The sequence below is a fragment of the Bubalus kerabau genome, chromosome 1 (genome assembly GCF_029407905.1).
Source record: "Bubalus kerabau isolate K-KA32 ecotype Philippines breed swamp buffalo chromosome 1, PCC_UOA_SB_1v2, whole genome shotgun sequence".
NCBI lineage: Eukaryota > Metazoa > Chordata > Mammalia > Artiodactyla > Bovidae > Bubalus > Bubalus kerabau.
The window spans coordinates 203,260,307-203,287,073 of NC_073624.1; the positions used below are offsets into that span (position 1 = coordinate 203,260,307).

Below are 26,767 nucleotides of genomic sequence, written 5' to 3' on the forward strand. Positions count from 1 at the left end.
GCTTTTACCACTAGTTTGTAAATTCCCAAAGAGCATGGACTATTGCTATGAGCATTAATTCAATCCACAGCTATTAATGAATGGTTACTATGAAACAGTTCCTGCCCCACTTGCTAGAGATTAATGGGTGAACAAAACAGACATAAGCCATTCTTAATCACTAGGCTACACTGCCTCCACTAAAGTATCTGCTAATTGCACTTGACCAAATTTTTCAACAGTGTGGAGTAATTTTTATTATTCTAGGATAATATTAATAATAATTATTCTATAGTGTGGGCTCCCCTGGTGGCTCAGTGGTAAATAATCTCCTGCCAATGCAGGAGACACAGGTTTGATCCCTGGGTCAGAAAGAATTCCTTGGAAAAGGAAATGGCAACCCTCTCCAGTATTCTTGCCTGGGAAATCCCATAGACAGAGGAGCCTAGTGGGCTATACTCCATGGAGTCGCAAAGAGTTGGACACAACTTAGCAACTCAACAACAGGACATTCTACAGTGTAGAAAACAAAATTTTGTTCTTGACTTTAACCCCAACCTGATATACAAATACCTAGCACATACTCCTATTTGTTGAAAAATTAATCAGCCAATGTTATACAAGTTAGCACTTAGTTTACAAACTAAGCTAGATGTATGAAAATGTTTCACGTGCTTTAGCTTTTGTCTTCCCGGAGTATAAACCTCTTAAGCACAAGGATCATGTTCTATTTATTTGTACCAAGTGAAACCATTCATCTTAAGGCTGCTTCATAAAATACAAACTGAAAATTTTAAAGAAGCATACATGTCTCTGTTTGTAGATAATGTGATCCTTATATAGAAAATCCTAAAGATTCCACTAAAAGACTGTTCGAACTAATAAACTCAGTAAAGTTGCAGGATAAACAGTCAATATACAAAAATCACTTGCACTTCTAAACACTACCAATGAACTACACAAAACAGAATTTAAGAAAACATTTATTATAGCATCAAAAAATAAACTTAAGAAATAAACTTAACCAAAGAAATGAGAGAACTCTACACTGAAAACTATAAGTCACTGATGAAAGAAATTAAAGACACAAATAAATAGCAAGATATCCTGTGCTCAGAGAATGGAAGAATTAAAACTGTTAAAATGTCCATATTACCCAAAGCCATCCATAGATTCAATGCAATCACTATAAAGATTTCAGTAGCATTTTTTTTACAGAAATAGGAAAGATCAATCCTAAAATTCATATGAAATACACACACACACACACACTCACACACACCAAATTGCCAAAGCAATGCTGAGAAAGAAAACAAAGCTGGAGGCATCACACTTTCTGGTTTCAAAATATATTACAAAACTATAGTAATCAAAACAGTATGGTACTGGTATAAAAATAGACAGATAGATCAATGGAACAGAATAGAGAGCCCAGAAATGAACTCATGCATACAGTCAACTAATGTTTGACAAGGACGCCAAAAAGATTCAATGACAAAGCTTTTAAATTTGACAATGTCTCCAATAAATGGTGCTGGAAATTAAATAACCACATGCAAAAGAATAAAACTGGACTGCTCTCTAACACCATTCACAAAATGGATTAAATGTAAGATTTAAAACTTTAAACTCCTAGAAAAAAAAAAACCCATAAAATAAAATCTCCTTAACATTGGTCTTAGAAATGATCTCATGGATATGACACCAAAAGTACAAGCAACATAATCAAAAATAAACAATTTTGACATAGTCAAAATTAAATGTCAAATTTAAAAACTTCTGCACAGCAAAAGAAATGATCAACAAAATGAAAAGATAACATATGGAATGGAAGAAAATATCTGCTATTTGCAAACCATATGTCTGATAAGTTTGATTCATATACAAACATATACACATACATAACTCCTGCAACTTAATAAAAAACAATAATTTGAGTTTTAAATGGGCAAAGGAATCAAATAAACATTTTTCTAAAGAAGATATTTAGATGGCCAACAGGTACATGAAAAAATGTTCAATATCACTAATCATCAGGAAACTGCAAATCAAAACCAGAATGAGAGATTACCTCCCACCTATCAGAATGGTTGTCATCAAAAAGACAAGATGTTGCTGCCAGAATATGGAGAAAAGGGAAGCCTTGTGCACTGTTGGTCAGACTATAAACTGGTGCAGCCACTATAGAAAGCAGTATGAAGGTTTCTCAAAGAATTAAAAATAGAACTACTATATGATCCACTTCTGAGCTATACCCAAAGGAAATGAAATTATCTTGAGGGGCTCTCTACACCTCCATGTGTGCAGCATTATCTACAGTAGTCAAAATCTAAGTGGATGAATGGGTGAACAAAATGATTCAAACATAAAAAAGAAAATCCTGCCATTTAAAGCAGTATGAAAGAAACTCAAGGGCATTAAGCTAATGAAATAAGTCAGACAGAGAAAGACAAACACTGTATGACATCACTTATGCACAGAATCCAAAAAAAACCCCAAACTCAGAAACAAAGAGCAGACTGGTAGCAGACAGAGGGGAGGGGGTGGAGGAGGGAACTATGCGCAGGTAATCAACATTTCATGCAAAGATGGGCTCGATAAAGGACAGAAATGGTATGGACCTAACAGAAGCAGAAGATATTAAGAAGAGGTGGCAAGAATACACAGAAGAACTGTACAAAAAAGATCTTCACGACCCAGATAATCACGATGGTGTGATCACTCACCTAGAGCCAGACATCCTGGAATGTGAAGTCAAGTGGGCCTTAGAAAGCATCACCACGAACAAAGCTAGTGGAGGTGATGGAATTCCAGTTGAGCTATTTCAAATCCTGAAAGATGATGCTGTGAAAGTGCTGCACTCAATATGCCAGCAAATTTGAGAAACTGAGCAGTGGTCACAGGACTGGAAAAGGTCAGTTTTCATTCCAATCCCAAAGAAAGGCAATGCCAAAGAATGCTCAAACTACCGCACAATTGCACTCATCTCACACGCTAGTAAAGTAACGCTCAAAATTCTCCAAGACAGGATTCAGCAATACGTGAACTGTGAACTTCCAGATGTTCAAGCTGGTTTTAGAAAAGGCAGAGGAACCAGAGAACAAATTGCAACATCCACTGGATCATTGATAAAAGCAAGAGAGTTCCAGAAAAAACATCTATTTCTGCTTTATTGACTATGCCAAAGCCTTTGACTGTGTGGGTCACAATAAACTGTGGAAAATTCTGAAAGAGATGGGCATACCAGACCACCTGATCTGCCTCTTGAGAAATTTGTATGCAGGTCAGGAAGCAACAGTTAGAACTGGACATGGAATAACAGACTGGTTCCAAATAGGAAAAGGTGTACATCAAGGCTGTATATTGTCACCCTGCTTATTTAACTTATATGCAGAGTACATCATGAGAAATACTGGACTGGAAGAAGCACAAGCTGGAATCAAGATTGCCAGGAGAAATATCAATAACCTCAGATATGCAGATGACACCACCCTTATGGCAGAAAGTGAAGAGGAACTAAAAAGCCTCTTGATGAAGGTGAAAGTGGAGAGTGAAAAAGTTGGCATAAAGCTCAACATTCAGAAAACGAATATCATGGCATCTGGTCCCATCACTTCATGGGAAATAGATAGGGAAACAGTGGAAACAGTGTCAGACTTTATTTTTCTGGGTTCCAAAAATCACTGCAAATGGTGACTGCAGCCATGAAATTAAAAGACGCTTACTCCTTGGAAGAAAAGTTATGACCAACCTAGATAGCATATTCAAAAGCAGAGACATTATTTTGCCAACAAAGGTTCGTCTAGTCAAGGCTATGGTTTTTCCTGTGGTCAGGTATGGATGTGAGAGTTGGACTGTGAAAAAAGCTGAGCGCTGAAGAATTGATGCTTTTGAACTGTGGTGTTGGAGAAGACGCTTGAGAGTCCCTTGGACAGCAAGGAGATCCAACCAGTCCATTCTGAAGGAGATCAGCCCTGGGATTTCTTTGGAAGGAATGATGCTAAAGCTGAAACTCCAGTACTTTGGCCACCTCATGCGAAGAGTTGACTCATTGGAAAAGACTGTGATGCTGGGAGGGATTGGGGGCAGGAGGAGAAGGGGACGACAGAGGATGAGATGGCTGGATGCATCACTGACTTGATGGACATGAGTCTGAGTGAACTCCGGGAGTTGGTGATGGACAGGGAGGCCTGGCGTGCTGCGATTCATGGGGTTGCAGAGAGTCGGACACAACTGAGCGACTGAACTGAACTGAACTGAATCAAAGGGTATAAATCTCCAGTGACAAGATGAATGAATCATGGTGATGTAATATACAGCATGGTGAGTAAATTTAACAATACTGTATTGGATGTTAAAAGTTTTCACCACAGGGGAAAAAATTATAAATATGTGACATGATGAATGCATTATCTAAGCTTATCCTGGCAATCATTTTGCAATGCATACATATATAAAATTCGTACACTGAACACCTTAAATTTACACAGTCTTAGATACCAATTATATCTCAGTAAGACTGGGAAAAAAGAAAAATAGCATACACTATCTGTACTTTAATGAAGTTATTAAAGGTGCTGAGAATTCTATTAATCAACCACAGGTTAATAAGGCAGCTACCATATTCCACTGTGTATCAAACTTCAGTAAATGTACCCTCCCCTATTGTAGGACACGTAAGGAATAAAATAAAAGGGTAAAACCTGTGCCTACTATGAGATCCTTCAGGAAGCCTCAGCACCCTGGCAGATCTGGCCATGATGATCTCCCTGCTCTCCGCTTGCCTTCCAACCTCACCTTGATCCAGATGACATTTGCTCCAAGCCTTGCACAATTTAAAAGCTGAGCACTCTGAGACTTCCAATGGTCTCTAAGGTTTTCATGAAAATCCTTTGAGACTGTGGCTAATTTTTTTTTTAAGTGGACTTTTAAAATAAGTGGAAAATTAATAACTTTAAAGTCAAATTAAATTCTCAACCTTGAACTAATTACCAATGAGAAAAATGACAAATACAAAGCTCTCACTTCTTATCCAATTGTTATGGAAAATTTCTGGAGTACTGTCAACCATTTTTTACCTTATATAATATCCTTTCAACATATTTAACCCCTTTTAATATTGAAGCTAAAGATTATAGTGACAATCAAAACAAGTATTTATCCTGGTTTTTATTGAATAGTTTTTTTTTCCAAGTACAGATTGTTCCAATTAACTTTAACTTCTCTTTAAAGATTCGTATCCTATTTAGTGCTTACAGAACTTTACCCCATTTGCCTTTAGGTTCCTTCTGCCCTTTGATATTCTTTCACGTTCGGATTTCACAAAGCTGACAAGTTCTTACTCTACCCTGTTAACAAATCTGTCCCCTTTGGCAGTTACATTCTAGTTCCTGAGAATATTACTTAAGCTTCTAAAACGAACTACCACTTCCCACGAAATAGCTTTCCTTTCTCTGTAATGAAAGAAGTAACATATTTTCTTTATAAAAATTACAGTAGGCTGAACACTTACTATATATTATGTGCCAAGTGTTGAACTAAGTATTTCATTTTTTTTTAATCTGATTTTTAATCCTCACAAAATGAGGTCAGAGCCATGATGAGTTCCATGGCCCAGAGGAACAGAGGTTAAGTACAATGTCAAAGTCACAACTCTAGGAAAGAGCAGGGCCATGATATATGAATCCAGATCCCTGTTTTCAAACCCTGGCTCAAATAACAAGTAATTTAAAAAAACAAACCAAACAAACAACAACAAATACAGACTCTAGCTCAAGCTGCTGTACCAAACCATAGCACTGTTCCCAATCTTTCCCTAGTTAGAATCGCTGATAACATTTGTTTTTTCCTTCTAAAATTTTCCCTCAGTTTTATTGGTATATAATTGATATATACATTGTACTACATTAAGATGTACAACATACTGATTTCATAAATGTGCAGATTACAAGATGATTACCACAGTAAGGTAACTTAACACATTTATCACCTCACACAGTTGCATTTTTTTTTTTAATGGTGGGAACTCCTTAAATCTAGTCTCTTAGCAACTTTCAGACACACAATACAGTATTGTTAACTACAGTCACCATGATGTGCACTTCACATCCCCAGAATTTATTCATCTTATAGCTGGAAGTTTGTTCCTCTGACCACCTTCAAGGGTTTCACCCACCTCCCTCTTTCCAGATTTTAAATGCCAAACAAGCATGTCTACTCCTTGCCTCAATGCCTTTACTTTTATCTAAAACATATCATACACGTTAGCTTGGAATTCAATAATATGAGTATCTTTCAAAGTGAATATATAGGTCTTTTTTCTTCCTGTCATGGCTCAACACTAGTTGACCAAGTAGAAGTTTCATAACTAATTTAACTCACCAGGCTCCTCTGTCCACGGGATTCTCCAGGCAAGAATACTGGAGTGGGTTGCCATTTCCTTTTCCAGAGTATCTTCCCAACCCAGGGATCAAACCCGGGTCTCCTGCATTGCAGGCAGATACTTTACCACCTGAGCCACCGGGGAAGCCCTTTAGTTAAACTGCTGCTGCTGCTGCTAAGTCGCTTCTTTTGTGTCCGACTCTGTGCGACCCCATAGACGGCAGCCCACCAGGCTTCCCCATCTCTGGGATTCTCCAGGCAAGAATACTGGAGTGGGTTGTCATTTCCTTCTCCAATGCATGAACTAGGTTTTGTTAATGATCATTTAGGCTGCTTCCAATTCTTTTCTGTTACATATAATATTGCAGTGGATATCATAAGAATACATTTGAGCCTAACATATTTCTGCATGTGTCCAATTGTTACCTAAGAATGGATTCCTAGGAAAAAAAAATGAATTCTTAGGAGTGGGATGGCAGGATCAAAAGGTATACATATTTCAAATTTTGATACATATCATCAGACTGTTCCCCAGAAAGTTGTAATCTGCAATCTTATAAACAGTATTTGAGAAATGTATAAATAGTATTTGAAAAATTCCCATGTTTGCCCACTTGCCCTCCAACCCTGGGTCATCAAATTCTATCAGGTAAGTAGAAAGTAACATCCCAAAACTTCATGGGAAATAGATGGGGAAACAGTGGAAACAGTGTCAGACTTTATTTTGGGGGCTCCAAAATCACTGCAGATGGTGATTGTAGCCATGAAATTAAAAGATGCTTACTCCTTGGAAGGAAAGTTATGACCAACCTAGATAGCATATTCAAAAGCAGAGACATCACTTTGCCAACAAAGGTCCGTCTAGTCAAGGCTATGGTTTTTCCAGTGGTCATGTATGGATGTGAGAGTTGGGCTGTGAAAAAAGCTGAGTGCCGAAGAATTGATACTTTTGAACTCTGGTGTTGGAGAAGACTCTTAAGAGTCCCTTGGACTGCAAGGAGATCCAACCAGTCCATCCTAAAGGAGACCAGTCCTGGGTGTTCATTGGAAGGACTGATGCTCAGGCTGAAACTCCAATACTTTGGCCACCTCATGAGAAGAATTGACTCATTGGAAAAGACCCTGATGCTGGAAGGGATTGGGGGCAGGAGGAGAATGGGATGACAGAGGATGAAATGGCTGGATGGCATCACTGACTCGATGCACATGAGTTTGGGTGAACTCCGGGAGTTGGTGATGGACAGGGAGGCCTGGCGTGCTGCAATTCATGTGGTCGCAAAGAGCTGGACACGACTGAGCGACTGAACTGAACTGAACTGAACATCCCAAAGCACACAGATCTAGGACTTTGATTTCCACCTTGATAAACCTATGCCTGGGTTCCCACTGAAAATGTTCTAGATAAGAAATCAGTTTACACCAATTCTGTGTTATAAGGTTATCATTCAGTGCTATGTTCAACAGTCCATACTATGAGGCTAAATCTATTTTACAAAGCCACAACAAAGAGTCCAGAAAAGAAAGAAAGAAATACAAAGGATGTAGAAGAAAGAGAATTCAAAGAGGGAAGAAGTGGTTCAAGGATATGATGGATGGAGAATCAATCAATACTTTGCAAGAAGGAAGCCAGTTCCATACTTTGCAATCGTCCTTGAGAAGCAATTGATGTAGCATTCTGCTGAACCTCAAAAGGACCAAAAGTCTTTAGGTATTTTTGTTGTTTGTTTGTGCTCACTCAGTTGTGTCCGACTCTTTCTGATCCTATGAACTGTAGCCCACCAGATTCCTCTGTGCATGGGATTTTCCAGGCAAGAATACTGGAGTGGGTTGCTATTTCCTCCCCCAGATAGATATTTTTATTCCTCTGATGAACACTCAAACTCCACAAACCTGAACTTCATTCCTCCTTCTTGAATGAACACTCACAAGGTCCTTTCATCCGCATTCCTTACTAATTATACTCCACTTTTGCTAATCGCCTTATTTCCTCCTCACATTGATATAAAAGTGTTCATGCATTAGGGTCATACTCATTTAATCTTTCAAGATCCATGCCACCATTTCCTCCTTTGTTGTTGTTCAGTCGCTAAGTCATGTCTAACTCTTTGCGACCCCATGGACTGCAGCACACCAGGCTTCCCTATCCTTCACTATCTCCTAGAGTGCTCAAACTCATGTCCATTGAGTCGGTAATGCCATCCAACTATCTCATCTGCTGTCACCCCCTTCTCCTCCTTTAATTCCCTTTAAAATGAACACCGAACAAAGCTAGGAATATTTAAGATTTGGGGGTATAGGGTTTTTTGGTCTTGAAGAAAAGGAGAAGGAAAAGAAAGAAGGGAAAGACAAAGCCCTGCTCTCGGGGCAGTCATCAGGTTTAAGACCAGTCTTTGGCCCAGGCCAGGTTTGTCTCTCTGCCTTCTCCAAGCTTTCTGGGACCTTCCTTCCCTCCACTGTGGAGAGCTGTCCTGGAGTCCTCTAGGGGGCGCCGTCCTGCCTTACCTTCCCCATCAGAGGGTCTCCCATGGTTGTTACTGTCTGAGAGGGAGGTTCCATTTTGGTCAATGAGCACTGTGCTCCCTCCCTCCTCCCCTCGGGGTCCTCTGAGGATGGCCCCACTGCCTTTCTGGTCTTGGTGCAGTGCCCCCAGGAGTGTTTTTGGTGGCAGGGTCCTGGGGGGAGGATGGGGAAGTGGGGTGGGGGGTTAGAGAGTGACATCCATTTCCCAACCTCTGCAAAGGCATTGGAGCTCCGAGAACAGCCTCAGTACAGCTAGTGATTTCTGTTACTCTGTGAAATCTATCTCCTAGGGAAGAAAACTCCCCACAAAAGAAACCAAAGATGGATGGAGAAAGAGAAAAGAAGAGCCACCACCTGAATGTGGCAGGTGCTTTATTCACGGCATCCCTGTTAGGCCTCCCACCCTCCTGTGTGCCTGGTTTTATTTCTTCCCACTTTCAGTGGGAAAACAGTGACTTAAAAGAAGTGAAGTAACTTGACTGGCCGGAGAAGGCAATGGCATCCCACTCCAGTACTCTGGCCTGGAGAATCCCATGGACGGGGGAGCCTGGTGGGCTGCCGTCTATGGGGTCACACAGAGTAGGACATGACTGACACGACTTAGCAGCAGCAGCAGCAACTTGACTGGCAGGGCCTCACACCTGGGAAGCATGAGCTGAAATTCAGGTAATGGCCGCCCCCCCCACTCCAGGTTTCTTGGACCCAAGAAAGTAATTGCCATCAAGCCTGAGAGCAGAACTTCCCAATCTGAGGCCTGCAGATCCCTAAGAGCCCCTGAGTGGGCTCTGGGGGCATCAGAATGTCCTGAGAGTGGGGTGCTTGCCTTTTGTGGGAGGGTCACCAAATGCCCCCCTTGATCTCCTTTCCACCTCCAACAGTCTGAACACTGATGCTTTAGTCATGTGTAGAAGTACCCACCCTTGCTCTGACCGTAAATCCTGTACTGTTATCTTTTCATTATCCTGAGGAGTCATCTTGTTAACATATTATTTAAACAGCAATTGAAAGGGAATCACTTTCAGAGAAGTGCTGCAATGAACCATGGCTGTCCTGAGCTACCAAGCCTCACCCACCTCAAGCTTTTATCAGATGCTCAGAAGGGTCCATAACCAGAAAAAGACTGAAAATTAGTGAGACACACCCCCATAAAGTCTTTCTCCCTGAAAGAAATAAAAACAAAATATACTTCTTCATAGACCTCTAAATGTGTTGCAAGGGCTTCCATTCAGAAATACAGGGGCACCTACAGATGAAGTGGCCACGTGTAATCTTGGTCCAGCAAAATTATTATCTGCCACTCAGGGTGAGAAAGTCTAATACTAATGCATGTTACCAAGGCTTTTAGTACAGAGGAAGGAAGTTCTGGTTTAAGTAGAGGAGGAAGCTGCAGAAGAGGTCTTTGATCTTTGTTTCACAAAAAGCAACTGAAAATGTAAATAACTGTCTCCTTGCATACCGGGTGACAGATAACAAGAAAGTAGTTTTAACAATTTTATTATACACGTGCAAGATTGCTTTTGCCTTTTGACTAGGTAAATGATCAATCGCTGGAAAGAAAATACATCAACTTCTATGGGGCACAGAGGAGTACACTGGCTCAGATACCCTGCCAGTGCACTACTGAAACGGTCTTAAGAGAGACCAAAAAAAAGCTAAGACAATCAACAACATTTATTAAGTGCCAACTGTTTAAGACCTACTCACAACACCACTTCTGATGTACTGGAAGCCTCTGGCGCCAAAAGTCAGGAGAGGGCAGCCTGTATGATATACTGCACACCAGCTAGGAAGCTAAAAAAATAAAGGTGGAGGAAGAGTGCTACACAGAAAAATACAGGAGATTTATACGAATTAAGCAGAAAGCGAGAAACAAGTGTGAGAGGCCAGGCTCGCCAACGCCAAGCTCCTAAGAAATGATGCAGATTACCCTGAAAAATGTCTGCAGGTAGAATTATTTGTGAGTACGTCAGCAGGACAGGAGGAAAGGCTGTCATTTGCACCAAAGCTGTCATTTCATGACTCAAGAATACCTTCAAGCTCTGCCGTATTCATTTAATAATATTATTTTACTGTCAATTATCAGTTGGGCAAGATGCCCAAGATAACATGTGTTAAGTCATGAGTTTCCTCCTCTGTAAGTTAAGGAGGTTGGAATCAACTTCTAAAGGCTTTAACTCTAAGTGAAATGGTATTAGCATTTCTCAAGGTGCTGTTTGTGATTTGATTTTTCCTTGAGAAGGTACTCTTCAGTAAATTAATGTTTTTAAATTACATGTGCAGACTCTAAAGGGGAGGAGTAGTTGATGCTAGATAAACACAGTGCAGCTGTAAAACTCTGGTTAGTGGCAAGACTGCTTCAGCAGGAAAATAACAACTACATTTTCATCATTAAATCAGAATAAGAATCATTTCCAAGTAAGTTTTGAAGTGCATCTACATATGTATACACACACACACACTAAAATATATCCTATTTTGATTCAATTGATTGTTAAGATATACAATTTAATAGCAGGAGTTATAGGGGAAGGACTACAACATTATAACACATCTCCAATTAGAATTGTTAAAAATGAAAAAACAGGCACCTCAGAATGAAAGACTACAGTGAAAGTGAAAAAAAAAAAATGTGAAAGTGTTAGCTGCTCAGTCTGCGTTTGACTCTTTGTGACTGCATGGATTGTGGTCTGCCGGGCTCCTCTGTTCATGGGATTTCCCAGGTGAGAATACTGGACAGGGTAGCCATTCCCTTCTCCAGGGATCCAGGGATTGAACCTGGGTCTCCTGCATTGCAGCCTGATTCTTTACCGTCTGAGCCACCAGGGAAGCCCATGAATGGATAAATATAGATGCTTAATTAGATGTGTCTATCCATCTTTCCAGGTTTTCTTGACAGGGGATCACTAGCAGAAGCTATGCATCAGGCTGTTTGACTCCTTCCTCACACTGAAAACACAGAAGCTATTAAAAGACTTTTATAAAAGTTGCACTAAAAAAAAGTATAATGAAGGTGCACACCTTTCAACCCAACAATTTACTCTGAGAAACTTATAACTGCTTGAATACAGTGACATATAAACAAGGAGGTTTACTGTAGCATTAATTGGAATATAAAAACCTATATTCCACTGCATGATACCATTTATATGTGGAATCTAAAAGACACAACAAACAATTTATAAAACAAAAAAGAAGCAGACCCACAGATATAGAGAACTAGTGGTTACCAGTGGGGCAAGGAGAGGGGAAGGGCAATATAAAGGTGGAGGGATAGTTATTATGGGATTATATGAAATCATGTGTGTGAAACTTTTGAAAACTATAAAACACTATAGAATTTAAAGACTCTTTCATCTAATTAAAAAAATTAAAATAAATTAAAGAATCTGTTTCTATAAAAACTGATATAGAAAACCTATAAAACAATGAATGTTTAACAATAAGAAAATTCTTAAATCATGATACAGCTGTGGATTTGAAATATGGAATATGTATTTGCATGGGCTTCCCAGATGGCTTAGTGGTAAAGAATCTGCCTACAATGCAGGAGATGCAGGTTCAACCCCTGGGTCAGGGAGATCCTCTGGAGAAAGAAATGGCAACCCACACCATTATTCTTGCCTAGAGGATCCCATGGACAGAAGAGCCTGACAAGCTGCAGCCCTTAGGGTCGCAAAGAGTTGGACACAATTCTGTACACAAGCACACATATGCACAGCTGTATGTGAATATAGATTGGAATGTAGAATACCATGACATAAAAAAATGCTAATGTGGACTGATGCTCGAGATATTGAAAATGTGTGAAAAAAGAAAGGTCTCAGTTTTAAGAGTAATATTCTATATCATATTGACTGTAAAATGCACATTTCTTCATGTCTTAACATCTGGGAAATTGGTGTACAAGCAATGGCATCTTAGAATCCATGAAATAGAGTGGTACAATACTATTTCGGTACATATTAATACACACGCTTGAACATGCATAACAACTTTCTAGAAAATTACCTCTAATTATAACACTAACACAAGGGAAGCAAAAGATATTTTCTTTTATTTTACTTTATCCTACATTCTTTCTTAAGGTTTGAGGTGTTTCCTGGAACACATACTATTTCCAAATAAAAACAAAACAAACCACCTATAAGTAGTTGCAGGTTCCTAAAAAGTAGTGGCTTGGACAACCACTGGGACAGGTTATTTCTTTTGGGGAAACCACCCCCAGGAGATTTTTTTATTTTACAAGAAATGAAAAGCAAGGATCGAAGAAGAGGGAAGTTCACTAAGAAATCCTGAGCACATAGCAATGCTTCTTCCTTTCTGATCACTGAGGCAAGTACTGACAAAAGCTCTAGCTTGGTCTTCATGCTGGAAGACTGGTGGGGCAGGCGGGGGTCAGGGTGGGGAAAGGGTTGGGAACTCAGAGAAAGTCTTGCCCTCTGGGAAGATAGAGCAGCAAAGCAGAGAAAGTGTTCTCTGAGGGAGAAAGCAGCGGGTGTGGGGGTGGGAGGCCGAGTCTGGCCACAGCCAACCACACCAGCAGAGGATGGCAACCGGAAGGACCAGCACCGGTCCTGAGCACAGGTATGCTAGGTCCCTGCGGAACCCTCAGAAGGTGAAACTTCAGGGCAGTGATTCTCATCTTGAGGTCCTCCATCCTTGGGATTACTAAGGTGGCCGGGGTTGGGGGGAAGGCAGTAACTCTCTGGCCTACCCAGGTCTAAGGCAAAGAAATTTCCAATAGCAGTCCAGCAGAGGCCTGAGCTACCGTGACCTGAATATTTTCACATAAGGTGGGTATCCTTTACAACACATAAAAAATAGATTAGAAGTATCACAGTTTAAAAAATTTTATTCAAACGATTTTCAAGATTAGAATTGAAAAGAAAAAAGGGAAATGAAAAAAATAAATAAAAGCAAAATGAAACAGAAAAATAAGAATTGATAATACCAATCTGAGATGAAGAACCTAAATCTTTTGAGATTAAGACCTTAATATTCTAACACTTGTTATAAAGTGAAGCAAACATTCAGAAATTTCATTCCCTGATGACAAAGTATACTGTCCCCCTACCCAATTTAATCAATTAAGAAAATGGCTACTTGAAAACTAAGCTCATTTTTGAGGGGAGGAACTCCTAAAATGATGATCAAGAAAATATTTTAAATACTCTATATTTCCTCAGACCTTCCATTTTCTTTTGCAAATCAGCTTACTTAAATTCTGTTCATAGGGGGAGCCTGTACCTGAGTGGCCCACAGCGCCAGAACTTACACTTCAAAAGCCTCCATCTCTGTTGTTACAGCTTGGAATGTAAAGATTTACGTTTACCGCCCCCTCCCTTTAAGCAAAAATAATGTGGCATTATTTTTCTCTTTATATCATGACAGAAGGCATATTACATTGACTTACTTGTAAATGATTTAATTATATGTACTCTTTCAATGATAATTTTCGCCTCCCCTTTCCTTCCGGAGTTCTTTGTTCTGGTGCAGCGCAGTTTCCAACACCGGGTTAGAAGTTAGGAAAAGGTATCACTTAAATCAATTTGCATTAAACAGAGATGTGTTGTCTTGTTTGTGGAAACATCCAAAAGGGAAACATGTGCTACAAGACTGGTACAGAAGATCATTTAAAATAATTTCTAAAAGGATACTATCAGTTTATTGAAAGGAAATTATGAGAAAACAGGGATAGTTAGTTTCATCTGAGAAAAATGAGTTCCTGTAATCAGGGTCTTTGATTTCACAACATCGCCAATAAGACGGTAACTCTGTTGACTACACATTATCAGCGAGTACTACACTGTACTCAGATAATGATAAGGATTTCGAAGTTCAGGCTCTGGGGACTTTGGGTGCACCATGAAGGGTTTCCCTGTGGGTCAGGGAGGGCCACAAGTTTACAAAAGGCCATCACTGTCTTCTGCAGCAGTCATCCTTCTAGCCCCTCCTCACAAGCTCTTTTCCCTAGCCAGTTCTATCTGTGTAGAAACAGGAAGACCATAAGAATGGAAAAGGTCAATAAGACAATAAGAACTGGAAAAGTCAGTTTTCATTCCAATCCCTAAGAAAGGCAATGCCAAACAAGGCTCAAACTGCCACACAATTGCACTCATCTCACATGCTAGCAAAGTAATGCTCAAAATTCTCCAAGCCAGGCTTCAACAATATGTGAACCGTGAACTTCCAGATGCTCAAGATGGTTTTAGAAAAGGCAGAGGAACCAGAGATCAAATTGCCAACATCTGATGGATCATCGAAAAAGCGAGAGAGTTCCAGAAAAACATCTATTTCTGCTTTATTGACTATGCCAAAGCCTTTGACTGTGTGGATCACAATAAACTGTGCAAAATTCTGAAAGAGATGGGAATACCAGACCACCTGACCTGCCTCTTGAGAAATCTGTATGCAGGTCAGGAAGCAACAGTTAGAACTGGACATGGAACAACAGACTGGTTCCAAATAGGAAAAGGAGTATGTCAAGGCTGTATATTGTCAGTCTCTTATTTAACTTCTATGCAGAGTACATCATGAGAAACGTTGGGCTGGATGAAGCACAAACTGGAATCAAGATTTCTGGGAGAAATATCAATAACCTCAGATATGCAGATGACACCACCCTTATGGCAGAAAGTGAAGAAGAACTAAAGACCCTCTTGGTGAAAGTCAAAGAGGAGACTGAAAAATTTGGCTTAAAGCTCAAAATTCAGAAAACAAAGATCATGGCATCTGGTCCCATCACTTCATGACAAACAGATAGGGAAAGAGTGGAAACAGTGTCAGACTTTATTTTTTTGGGCTCCAAAATCACTGCAGATGGTGACTACAGGCATGAAATATAAAGACGCTACTCCTTGGAAGAGAAGTTATGACCAACCTAGATAGCATATTGAAAAGCAGAGACATTACTTTGCCAACAAAGGTCCATCTAGTCAAGGCAATGTTTTTTCCAGGAGTCATGTATGGATGTGAGAGTTGGACTTTAAAGAAAGCTGAGTGTAGAAGAATTGATGTTTTTGAACTGTGGTGTTGGAGAAGACTCTTGAGAGTCCCTTGGACTGCAAGGAGATCCATCCAGTCCATCCTAAAGGAAATCAGTCCTGAATATTCATTGGAAGGACAGATGTTGAAGCTGAAATCCCAATACTTTGGCCACCTGATGCAAAGAACTGACTCATTTGAAAAGACCCTGATGCTGGGCAAGATTGAAGGAGGGAGGAGAAGGGGATGACAGAGGATGAGATAGTTGGATGTCATCACTGACTCAATGGACATGAGTTTGAGTAAACTCCAGGAGTTGGTGATGGACAGGGAGGCCTGGCGTGCTGCAGTCCATGGGGTTGCAAAGCGTCGGACATGACTGAGTGATTGAACTGACTGAAGGTAAGATTAGCAGGGATCACATCAAAAACTGACAACCAACAAAGAGGAGGCAGTGAAGCTAAACAGAAGATGTTTAAATGACAATCTGGAGATCTTCGTTTTAGACCAACTAGCCTCTGTAAACTCAGCGCATAACTGCATTTACTCATTCCTTTTTTACCTTAAACACAGCATGCCCGCTGCATTCCCTAATGAGGGGTGCAGTTGCTACAGACAGGCAGGGGGTGTAGTGATTCAGGCTGTGGAGCCAATGTGCTTGGGGTCAAATCCTACCTCAGGGCTTCCCTGGTAGTCCAGTGGTTAAGACTCTTCCTTGCAATGCAGGGGAAATGGGTTCAATCCCTGGTCCAGGAAGATTCCGCCTGCCGTGGAGAAACTAGGCCCCTGTGCCACAACTACTGAGCCCCTGCTCTAAGGCCTGTGCTCTACATCAAGAGAAGCCACCGCAATGAGCAAGCAGCCTGCGAATCATGACTAGCCAGCAGCACCCGCTTGATGCAAATGGAGAAAGCCCCTGCACAGCTACAAAGACCCAGCATAGCAAAAAATAAAAAATAAATTAATTTTTTTTAATGTTGTAATTAAAACAGTTTAAAATAAAATGGCAAAAAGCCTTTTAAAAAGGTCCTACTTCTATCAACAGTAGCAGCAAGACCAGGGGTGAGTTGTACAGTGTCCTGTGACTCAATTCACTCCTCCTTAAAATAGAGAAAATAAGAGCATCTATTGAAAAATGTTGCTATAAAGATGAAACGAGTTAATACACATTAAACTCTTAGAAAAGCGCCTAATATTTAGTAACTGCTCACTAAATGCTATAATCACCATTGTTGGGGAGGCAGGCCAGTAGACCCATAGTTACAGTACAGTAGAGAATTCTGTGATAAGACACCCTGGGGGAATCCAGAAGGGCATCATCCTATTTATGTGGGGGAGTCAGAGGCTGAGAAGAGGAGGATACACCTAGGAGCATCTCACATCAGGAATGCAGATGAGGCAAGTGGGCACTCCATGCAGAAAGAACAATATGTGTGAAACCTTAAATTCAACTAACTGTAGGAAGGGCTTCTCTCGTGGCTCAGACGGTTAGGAATCTACCTGCAATGCAGAAGACCTGGGTTCAATCCCTGGGTCAGGAAGATCCCATGGAGAAGGAAATGGCAACCCACTCCAGTATTCTTACCTGGGAAATCCCATGGACAGAGGAGCCTGGCGGGCTACAGTCCATGGGGATGCAGAGAGTCAGACTTGACTGAGTGACTAGCACGCATAACATACGTAAGTGTAAGAAATGGTTCAGAATGGCTGAAGTACAGAATGCCTCTGGAAAGGGGAAAGAAAATGAGATTGAGAGTTGGACCAGAACCAGTTAATGAGGCCTTTCATTTTTAAGTCAAGGAGTTTGAACTTGATCCTGAAAGCAGGGGACCAATTTCTAGCATTTGAAGCTTGGGTGAGACAGGATGGGATCCATGTCTGAGAAAGAGCCTGCAGGAGGCAGAAACATGGAGGGCAGTCTCGCCTCAGTTTATACTCAGAAGACAGAGGGCAGAAAGGTGGAGAGCATTGCCATTCCAGCTGGTTGAAATGTTGACAGGTGGAAACCACTTACCCAGTAAATTTACTTAGGTGAAATATTTCACCCCCAAACAATGGTAGGAAACTATTATACAAGTGATATAAACTTGTTATTTTCTATTTACTTCTCACCGTTGGGTTCACTTACACAATGTGAAGGGCTAGAACTTACGGGCAGGGTGACCCTCTCAGGAATGCCTGTGCCAGGGCTGGAACAGGCTCATCCTTCCCATCCATTGCTTCCTGTTCTGCCCATGGTTATTCTGGTTCCTGCGTGGACCTTCTACTGAATTCAACTTGTTTTTCCTCTCAGTTTTTTTTTTCTCTGAAGCAAGCATTCACTGAGCCTTCTGCCTTCGTGTCTCAATGGTAAAGAATCTGCCTGCAATGCAGGATACCTGGGTTAGACCCCTGGATCGGGAAGATCCCCTGGAGAAGGGAAATGGAAACCCACTCCAGTATTCTTGCCTGGAGAATCCCATGGACAGAGAAGCCTGGCAGGCTACAGTCCACGGGGTTGCAAAGAGTCAGACACGACTGAGCAACTAACACAACACATATATCTTTTTGGATTTACTTCACTCTCCTGCACCCACAGGATAATGGAAGAGAAAGCCCTGTCTCCTATCTTTGAGGGCTGTGAGATTCGAGTCAAGATACACAGTGGTGCTGGCCCTCCAGAGAACAGGTCCATCTACCCAAGCCCACCCCGCAGCCCTCACTCTGTGCACGGCAAGAAAGGGCAGAGGGAGGAGGAAGAGGGCCAAGTGTTTTCTGCGTAACATATCATCAGCAGCGAAACATTAACTGGGACCCAGTCCTCTGGCTTCTGAACTCTGAGCATTTTCTACCAAGCAATACACACTTTAAACAAAACACGACGCTCATTAAAGTAACCATACTCTTTATGACCTCACTGGCGTGGGTAATGGAAAACCAAGTAGTTATCTCTACCAAAGTGGAATGTTTATTCTGGCTGCAGAGCTGTTCCCCTAAAGGAGTTCACCCAGAAACCAGGCCCCAGTTCCCCAATTTTCCCCGTTTTTGTGGTTTCTGCTTTGCAGGGCTCTAGGGCACAGAAATAGTTTTTTTTCAGAGAAGAGAAGCAGAGTAGGATATGGCAGGCATGACAGGTAGATCTCCCCATGCAATGTTCTAAAACATAATAAAAATCAAATGAATGAAGGCAGAAATTATAGTTTTAGTGGCTCAAAGTATAATAATGTACAATAGCAAATATAAAACGAGAAGTGGGAAATCCAACTAGGAAGTCTCTCTCCTTCAAGGGTGATGCAAAAGAAGAGCAGGGAGAAAGTTCAGAGTTATTTTCTCCCCAGCACATGACAGGAAACCTGCTTTGCTTTGCCGTTTGGCATTTTCATTTGTTTTTGTAGGTGAACCATCTTAGCTCATATGCTTAAAGTGTTAATTAAAAGTGGAAATTAATGCACTGAGCCAGCTAACCCAGATGAAAAGATGATGGTCAGGAGAGCAACACCCTCCACGTGAGCTCATAAAATGTCCACTAAATGATGATGAGAAAAAGGAGGGGGAGCACCATGGAAAACCAGATGGCTCTCCCACTCAACATGGATGAATAATTTGACAGTTCTGCAAACCAGTTTTCCAAGGGAAACAGAGATCATTTTCAGCTCATCCTTCCCAAAGAAAGGTGAATTTTTACTTGTAACACTTACCCAGTGACTAGCAGGAAACATACTAGAAGCAGAGGAGGGAAAAAAACTGTTCAAGTTTCTAGAAATTATTTTCTCTCATAAAAAGGTTCCATGTTTCTAGACTATCTCCCCTGAAATATAAATCTATTGGGATTATCACCATGAAAGCACATGAATCTTCTTGTCCATAAAATACTAGTAAGCAGTCACACAAGCTACAGCTTAGAACCAAATGATCTGAACATACGGATGGTTCAAACAGATGGTTTGAAGGTCAAGTTCAAAGACCTGGCCAGTCTGACCCCGAATAGGTCACCACATATGGTCCTATGATTCAAAATATCTAGCGAGTGATTAACCAAAATTTCCTTTCTCTTATTTGCTAAAAGATGGAGACTAAAACAACGAAAAATATTTCAGAGCTTGATGGGACCTTAGAAATTATTTAATCTAAGTTGTGTCTTCTTTGTTATAATAAACTGGAAAATTCCTAGGCACATCTTTCTCACCCCTGTCCAGTACCTGGACTCTCATTTGACTACACCTTCCTCCACAAAAACAGTTAGATGAGACACTGGAGCTGGGAAGAGGGCATACTGGGAACATTAGCATCCTGGTTGATACTTGAATATATTTTACCTTAAGGAATAGGGCTGTATTTCTGATACATTGTAAGTATCTTATCTTGATACTTCCAGGCCAGTTCCCATTTTTTTTTTTCCCATGTAAAGACATTGGGTAAAAGTCTTTAAAACGTGTAAATCAGATTTCTGTGGAAAAATTAGTTCTACCAACATTCCCTGCTGCTGCTGCTGCTGCTGCTAAGTCGCTTCAGTCATGTCCGACTCTGTGCGACCCCATAGACGGCAGCCCACCAGGCTCCCCGGTCCCTGGGATTCTCCAGGCAAGAACACTGGAGTGGGTTGCCATTTCCTTCTCCAATGCATGAAAGTGAAAAGTGAAAGGGAAGTCGCTTAGTCGTGTCCGACCCTCAGCGACCCCATGGACTGCAGCCCACCAGGCTCCTCCATCCATGGGATTTTCCAGGCAAGAGTACTGGAGTAGGGTGCCATTGCCTTCTCCGTGGGCCTAGTAAATGCCAGACAGAGAAGTGGGTGACAAGACACAAAGATGGGGCTACCAGGTCTCCAGCCTGAAGGAGCTTAGGCACATACATAACTACAAAAATCACATGTAATTGAGGTGTGTAGAAAGTATCATGAAGATCCAGAGAAGGAAGAGCCTATTGCTGATGAAGGAAAAATCAGAGAAGGCTTCCCAGAGGAGATGATGCTTCACTGGGGCTTTGAAGGCTGAATAGGAGCTGGCCGAGTAGAGAAGGGGGAATCAGGGAAGGATAGTCAGCAGGAACAAAACAATATGCAAAGGAGTACAAACTGTGGAATATACCAGATGTCATGGGCATAGGGTATCTGATAGGAAAACAGTGGGAGGGAAAGTAGAAAGATAGGGTGAAGAAAATATGAGGAGCTCTGAACACTAAAGATTTCAGACTTTACTCTGTAGACAATGAGGTTTATTAATTGATGGTTTTTTACACATGGAAGTAACACAACTCGGTGGCAAGTTCAAGAATGGACTGGAAGCCAAGAGACAAGTGAGAAATAATAATCGTGGTTATATAGGGATCTGACTTTAGACAAGTGTCTCCATCACTTTCAAATCAAAGCTCAGGAATCATTTGTGACATTTCTTGCATAAGGCAGCCTAAAATCTGCCACCAGGATGGTCACTGCCATAACAGGGATCGACATGTGCCCTGAGGATATATAGCCTCACCCCAGAAGAATGCCTCGTCCTATTTCTCATCCACCTCACGTCCACTCCACTAAGGGAGTGCACCACACAAGTTAGCCTGAGGTTTGTGGAAGAAAGGCCTCTGACATAAAATATGTTCCAATACAACCGCGAGAATAAAACCCATGAGAGCACAATCTATAGAGTCTCAGGTGGTCCCAGCCCGAACATTAATCAGCTGCTCGGTCTCAGGCAAGTTATTCAGCTTCCTTGGCCTTAACTTTTCTCATCATAAAATAAGAACAAAAAAGCGATCTTCTTCGGAATGTTGATATGATGTTTAAAAACAGATCCTTGTACAAGTATACAGTGGGCTTCTCAAGTGGCTCGATAGGTAAGGAATCTGCCTGCAATGCAGGAGACACAGGAGACATGGGTTTGATCCATGGGTTAGGAATTCCCCTGGAGAAGGAAATGACAGCCCACTCTAGTATTCTTGCCTGGAGAATCTCATGGACAGCGGAGTCTGGCAGGCTACAGTCCGTAGGGTCACAAAGAGTCGGACATGAGTGAAGCGATTATGCACACATACACGCACAAGCATTCAGTAAACAAGAAAAACAATACTCATTCTTATACCCACTTTTGACAACAGACAGCCTCTGCAATGGGATATTGCTTCTAAGTTTCAACTATAAAAAAAAAATCTAGCTATTGATAACTATTACAAATGACATGGTTTTAGATGGTCTACTTTTCTAAGATGGAGGGTTCCCTGTAGAGCCAGAAAGCCTATTTTAACTTTATCCTCTCTAAAATGTGTAACACTTACTTAAACAGAACATGCTGATAAAAACGAAACCTTCTTTCTGATGATGTGGTCACCATGCTTTTCTCAAGTGCCTGCTGAGGTAAAGGGAAGAGCTACCACATTAAAAATGACTTGATAGGAATATAGCCCCCAAATATAATAATAGTCTTAAGTGAACTAGAACCTTTAAAAATTGTGAATCACTATATAAGTACACCTGTAACTTATATAATATTGTACATCTAGTACATCAATAATGATCTCAGTTTTTTTAAGTTAAAAAAGAAAAAAAGGGGACTTGATATACTACAGATTGGCTGTCAACGGGGTTTAACGTATATCCTAAGCATGTCTATAACATTCCCTACTCTCACATGTAAAATACATATCACAAGTGTTACCTGACACCCACAGAATAGGCTTGTGGTTGCCTTTTTCCCTTATTCTTGTATCTTTAGACTGTTTTATTATGTAAAATTTCAAACATACACAGAAGTAGAAAGAAAAAATATAACAAGCCCTGACTATCCATCCTCACCCTCAACAATAATCAGCATGTTGCCAATCTTGAATCACTTACACCTCTCCATCCCTTACCCTTTGTTGGTTGGTTATCTTTTCTTTTTTACAGCTTCACTGGGGTATAATTTAATGATAAATGTACAATGCAATAAGTTTTGGTAGATTTAGAAAGTTCTACAACCATCACCACAAGCCAGTTTTGGAAAATGTCATCATCCCACAAGTGCCTGTTTGCCCTTAATCCCCATTCTCACTTCAGCTTCAGACGACCATGCATCTATTTTCTATCTTTACACATTTGCCTTTTCTGGACATTGCAGATAAAGGCAATCTTACAATACAGTCTTTTGTATCCAGTTTCTTGCACTTAGCATAATATTTTCAAGGTTCATCCATGTTATAGCATATATAGTACCTTCTTTTTAATTGCTAAATAGTATTCCATTGTATAAATATGTCACATTTTGTTAAACATTTACCAACTGATGGATATTTAGGCTGTTTCTAGTTTGGGGCTCTTACTAATGCTTCTACAAATATTTTCTTAGATGTGTTTGTGTGAATATCTTTTTGTTTCTCTTTGGCAGATGCCTAGAAGTGGAACTACTGGGGTTTTATTGCTTTCTACCCAACATCATGTCAAAATCTCAGGAGTTTGTATGGCCCTTAAACATCACATGTTCTAACCTTTTATTTAACAAAAGAGGAATCTGAAGACCAGAGGCATTAACTGATTTGCTTTATTCATAGTTCACTGGTGATCGAGATAGGATTTAAACCCAGACTTCCATTTCCTTCTTTTTTAGTCAGTTTCATTGTTCACCCACCTCCCTCATGGAGCCCTCTTCACTCTGCCCCATTCTGGATTGGTCATTCTCTCTGTTCCAGAGCTGCTATTGAAGAACTTCTCTCTTTAGTCAATGTAGGATGCCCTTATACCTCTTGTCAACTCTCACATCCTCCCCACAAACATCCTAAGGCCTTCTGTCTCACCCCTGGGGAATTGGGAACTTATTTCTGAGCCTTCCTGGGATTCTGTGAGTACATCAGTGACTTCTGGTCCTCTCTCCTCACTCTCCCACAAGCATTTTATTCTTGACCATCTCTCTCTGCAAACTCATTTGCCATCACTTCATCTGCTTTCCTTCTTCAAGTTCTGTGTGGTTTGGGGTTATAGACATCTCCTAGGTTTATAAGAATAGAGTATGCAGAAAATATCCTGATCTTTTGCCCTTTTCAATTGTTTAGGGGGATTTTCAAGAGAAGAAAGCAAATTGTCTTTGATAGCTTGAAAGCAGAAGTCTCCAACAATCATGAGACTGTGATGAAACATTTGGTAAATGAAATTACAGGGACAAAGAAAATTTCATTCAAATTAGGAAATGGAGGAGATAAAACCCTGCCCCAAATCCCAAACAAGAGTTTCATTCCATCAGTGTCTTTACATGTGCACGAAAAAAGGCTACCTTTCACTATTCAAAGAGTCAAGCAGCCCTGACTTCACTCTGTGGCTGGTTATTACTCCATTTGCCTAATTTAGGCAAAATAAGAGCTCTGTTTGAAGCCGAAAATAATCCATGGGATTTTAAAAATAAAAGCATTATCCTAAGTTTCCTAAAAATATGTTGGCAAACACCAAGATCACAAAACTGATTCTGAATATTTCTTTTTTTTTAACCTACATAAATCAAATCCACTATGATTGCTCTCTCTCTTGAAAAATGTTTAGCTCTAAATTATGCCCCACAGGAAGGAAGCTGTGGCTATACTTACATACAGTAATTGGCTGCTATTATCCAATCAGCAAATATTTATTGGGCACCCAGTGCACTAGGCACAGCAGGGGAAATAGAAGTGGATAAAGATATGGCCCTTATGACCCTTATAATCTACTTGTGATAAGACAAAAGCATGAAAAGTTAAACAGTACAAGGAAGTATGTGATTAAGGGGCATGGGGAGAAGTGTTAAAGAATTTTAGAAATTACAGAGTTGACAACTTGGATAATACCCAGGAAGAAAAGGGAAATAAGGGCACCAAAACCCTAAAGCTCACACACAGACTAAAGCTGAACTGTGACAATGATTATGCTATTTGCCTGCTCAAAAATTCTCCTGGTTCTTATCACTAGGAATCAAAGAAAATTCCACACTTCTCAGCTTCACCTTCAAGACCTCACAGGCCCTGCCCCTTTTACCTTGTCAGGCTTTGCTCCAGCTGCATGTTCCTTGAACACACAAATACCTAATGCTGTTCCATCCCCTCTAGGCTCCTGATGGTCTGTCCTTCAACACCTTTTCCCACAATCTCAGCCACTGAAAATCCATCAGCTTTACATGCCATCTCCTTCCCTGGAGCACCTCCAACACTATATTTCGCATTATTACACAAGATCCTGGCCTCTTGAGATAGCCAGTCTCCTCTTGCCAGGAAATACTGCCAGGATGCCAGGAGTACAGGGAGATCTTGCCTCATCTCTACCTCAGGACTCGTCTCTCACTTTGACATTCATACCTTATCCCAGGGCAAGAGCAGCTTCATAATGTCACAGGTGATACATAAACAGTGGGACAGAGCAGGAGTCAGGCATGGGATAGGAGTGGGGTTTGGGGGAGGAGACTGGAAATAATAAACAGTAACGTGAATCCAAGTGAACTCCGGGAGTTGGTAATGGACAGGGAGGCCTGCCGTGCTGCGATTTATGGGGTCGCAAAGAGTCGGACACGACTGAGCAACTGAACTGAACTGAACTGAACTGCTTACAGGGTTTGCTGTTGGTCAGCCATTTCTAAGCAGTCTAAATCTGGTAGAATCCCCAGAACCAAAGGTATTTCATAGGTCTCTCATTGAGACCATTTCTTCTTAATCCTCTAATATTTTAGAGACCTCGCCCAGTGCAAGTTGTCGCTGGAATTCGGACTAACTCATGGTCTAACAGAGTTGTTGCAGGTCTTCTTGGGACTCACTGCAGCTGGTCTAGGTGACTAATAGGACTGAATACCTCTCTTTAAGCCATAAATGAAAACAGAAAAAAAAAATACAGGACAAACCTTTTGTGGGTCCTTTTATAGATCAAGCCATAGAAAACCACACAAGGATGCAGTCACTCCTTTGGGAAACAAATCCAATCATCATTCCTGTGCTAAATTATAGGAAGTTATGGGCTTTCCAGGTGGTGCCTGCCAATAAAGAACCTGCCTGCCAATGCAGGAGACATAAGAGATGCGGGTTCAATCCCTGGGTTGGGAAGATGCCCTGGAGGAAGGCACAGCAACCCACTCCAGTATTCTTGCCTAGAGAATCCCCATGGGCAGAGAAGCCTGGCGGGCTACAGTCCATAGCATTGCAAAGAGTCAGACACAACTCAAGGGACTTGGCACCCATGCACAATAAGCAGAGTAAAGCAAGGATACAGATTTTCCTTGACTTACAATAGGGGTCCTGATAAATCCATCATAAGTTGAAAATGCATTTAATACACCAATGTACAGAACATCATAGCTTAGCCTAGCCTGCCTTAAGTGTGTATAGAACTCGTACATTAGTTGGATAAAATCATCTAACATAAAGACTTTTGTATAATTGTTAGATATCTCATGTAATTCATGGAATATTGTGCGTGCATGCATGCTAAGTCGCTGCAGTCCTGTCTGACTCTTTGAGACCCTATGGACTGTAGCCTACCAAGCTCCTCTGTCCATAGGGATTCTCCTGGCAAGAATACTGGAGTGGGTTGCCAGGCCCTCCTCCAGGGGATCTTTCTGATCCAGAAATCGAACCCCTGTCTCCAGCATCTCCTGCATTGACAGGCAGGTTCTTTACCACTAGCGCCACCTGGGAAGCCCATGGAATATTGTACTTAAAGTGAAAACCAGAATGGTTGTGTGAATACACCAATGTTCTAAGTGTATGGGTAGTTTACCATCATGATCACATGGCTGACTGGGGGCTTCACTGCCCAGCATCACAAAAGAGTATGCACCATCTGTCACTAACCCAGAAAAAGATCAGAATTCAAAATTCAAACCACAGTTTCTACAGAATGCACATGGTCTTCTCACCATCATAGAGTCAAAAAATCTTAAGTCAAGCCATCGTAAATCAGGGACCATCTGAAATAATAAAATATACCAATCCCTAACAGGAGAGCTGGCCC

The 26,767-nt window shown here is 41.0% G+C and overlaps 1 protein-coding gene across 8 annotated transcripts in view; it reads right to left on the bottom strand.

The window, feature by feature from the left end:
• Positions 1-26,767, bottom strand: part of TNFAIP8 (TNF alpha induced protein 8) — a 143,252-nt gene that overhangs the window by 90,826 nt on the left and 25,659 nt on the right. Inside the window, exon 1 of one of the 8 annotated variants that reach the window (XM_055550236.1) lies at positions 25,662-26,719. The exons of 4 other annotated variants lie outside the window; for them this stretch is intronic. Coding sequence is in view for 1 of the 4 variants with exons in the window: in XM_055550233.1 (XP_055406208.1) it covers position 10,581 (1 nt within the window). In the remaining 3 variants the exon portion in view is untranslated. Of the gene's footprint in view, positions 1-10,580; positions 10,724-18,016; positions 18,196-25,661; positions 26,720-26,767 lie in introns of those variants that run through there. 3 more of the 8 variants (XM_055550235.1, XM_055550233.1, XM_055550234.1) reach the window with 3 other exon arrangements.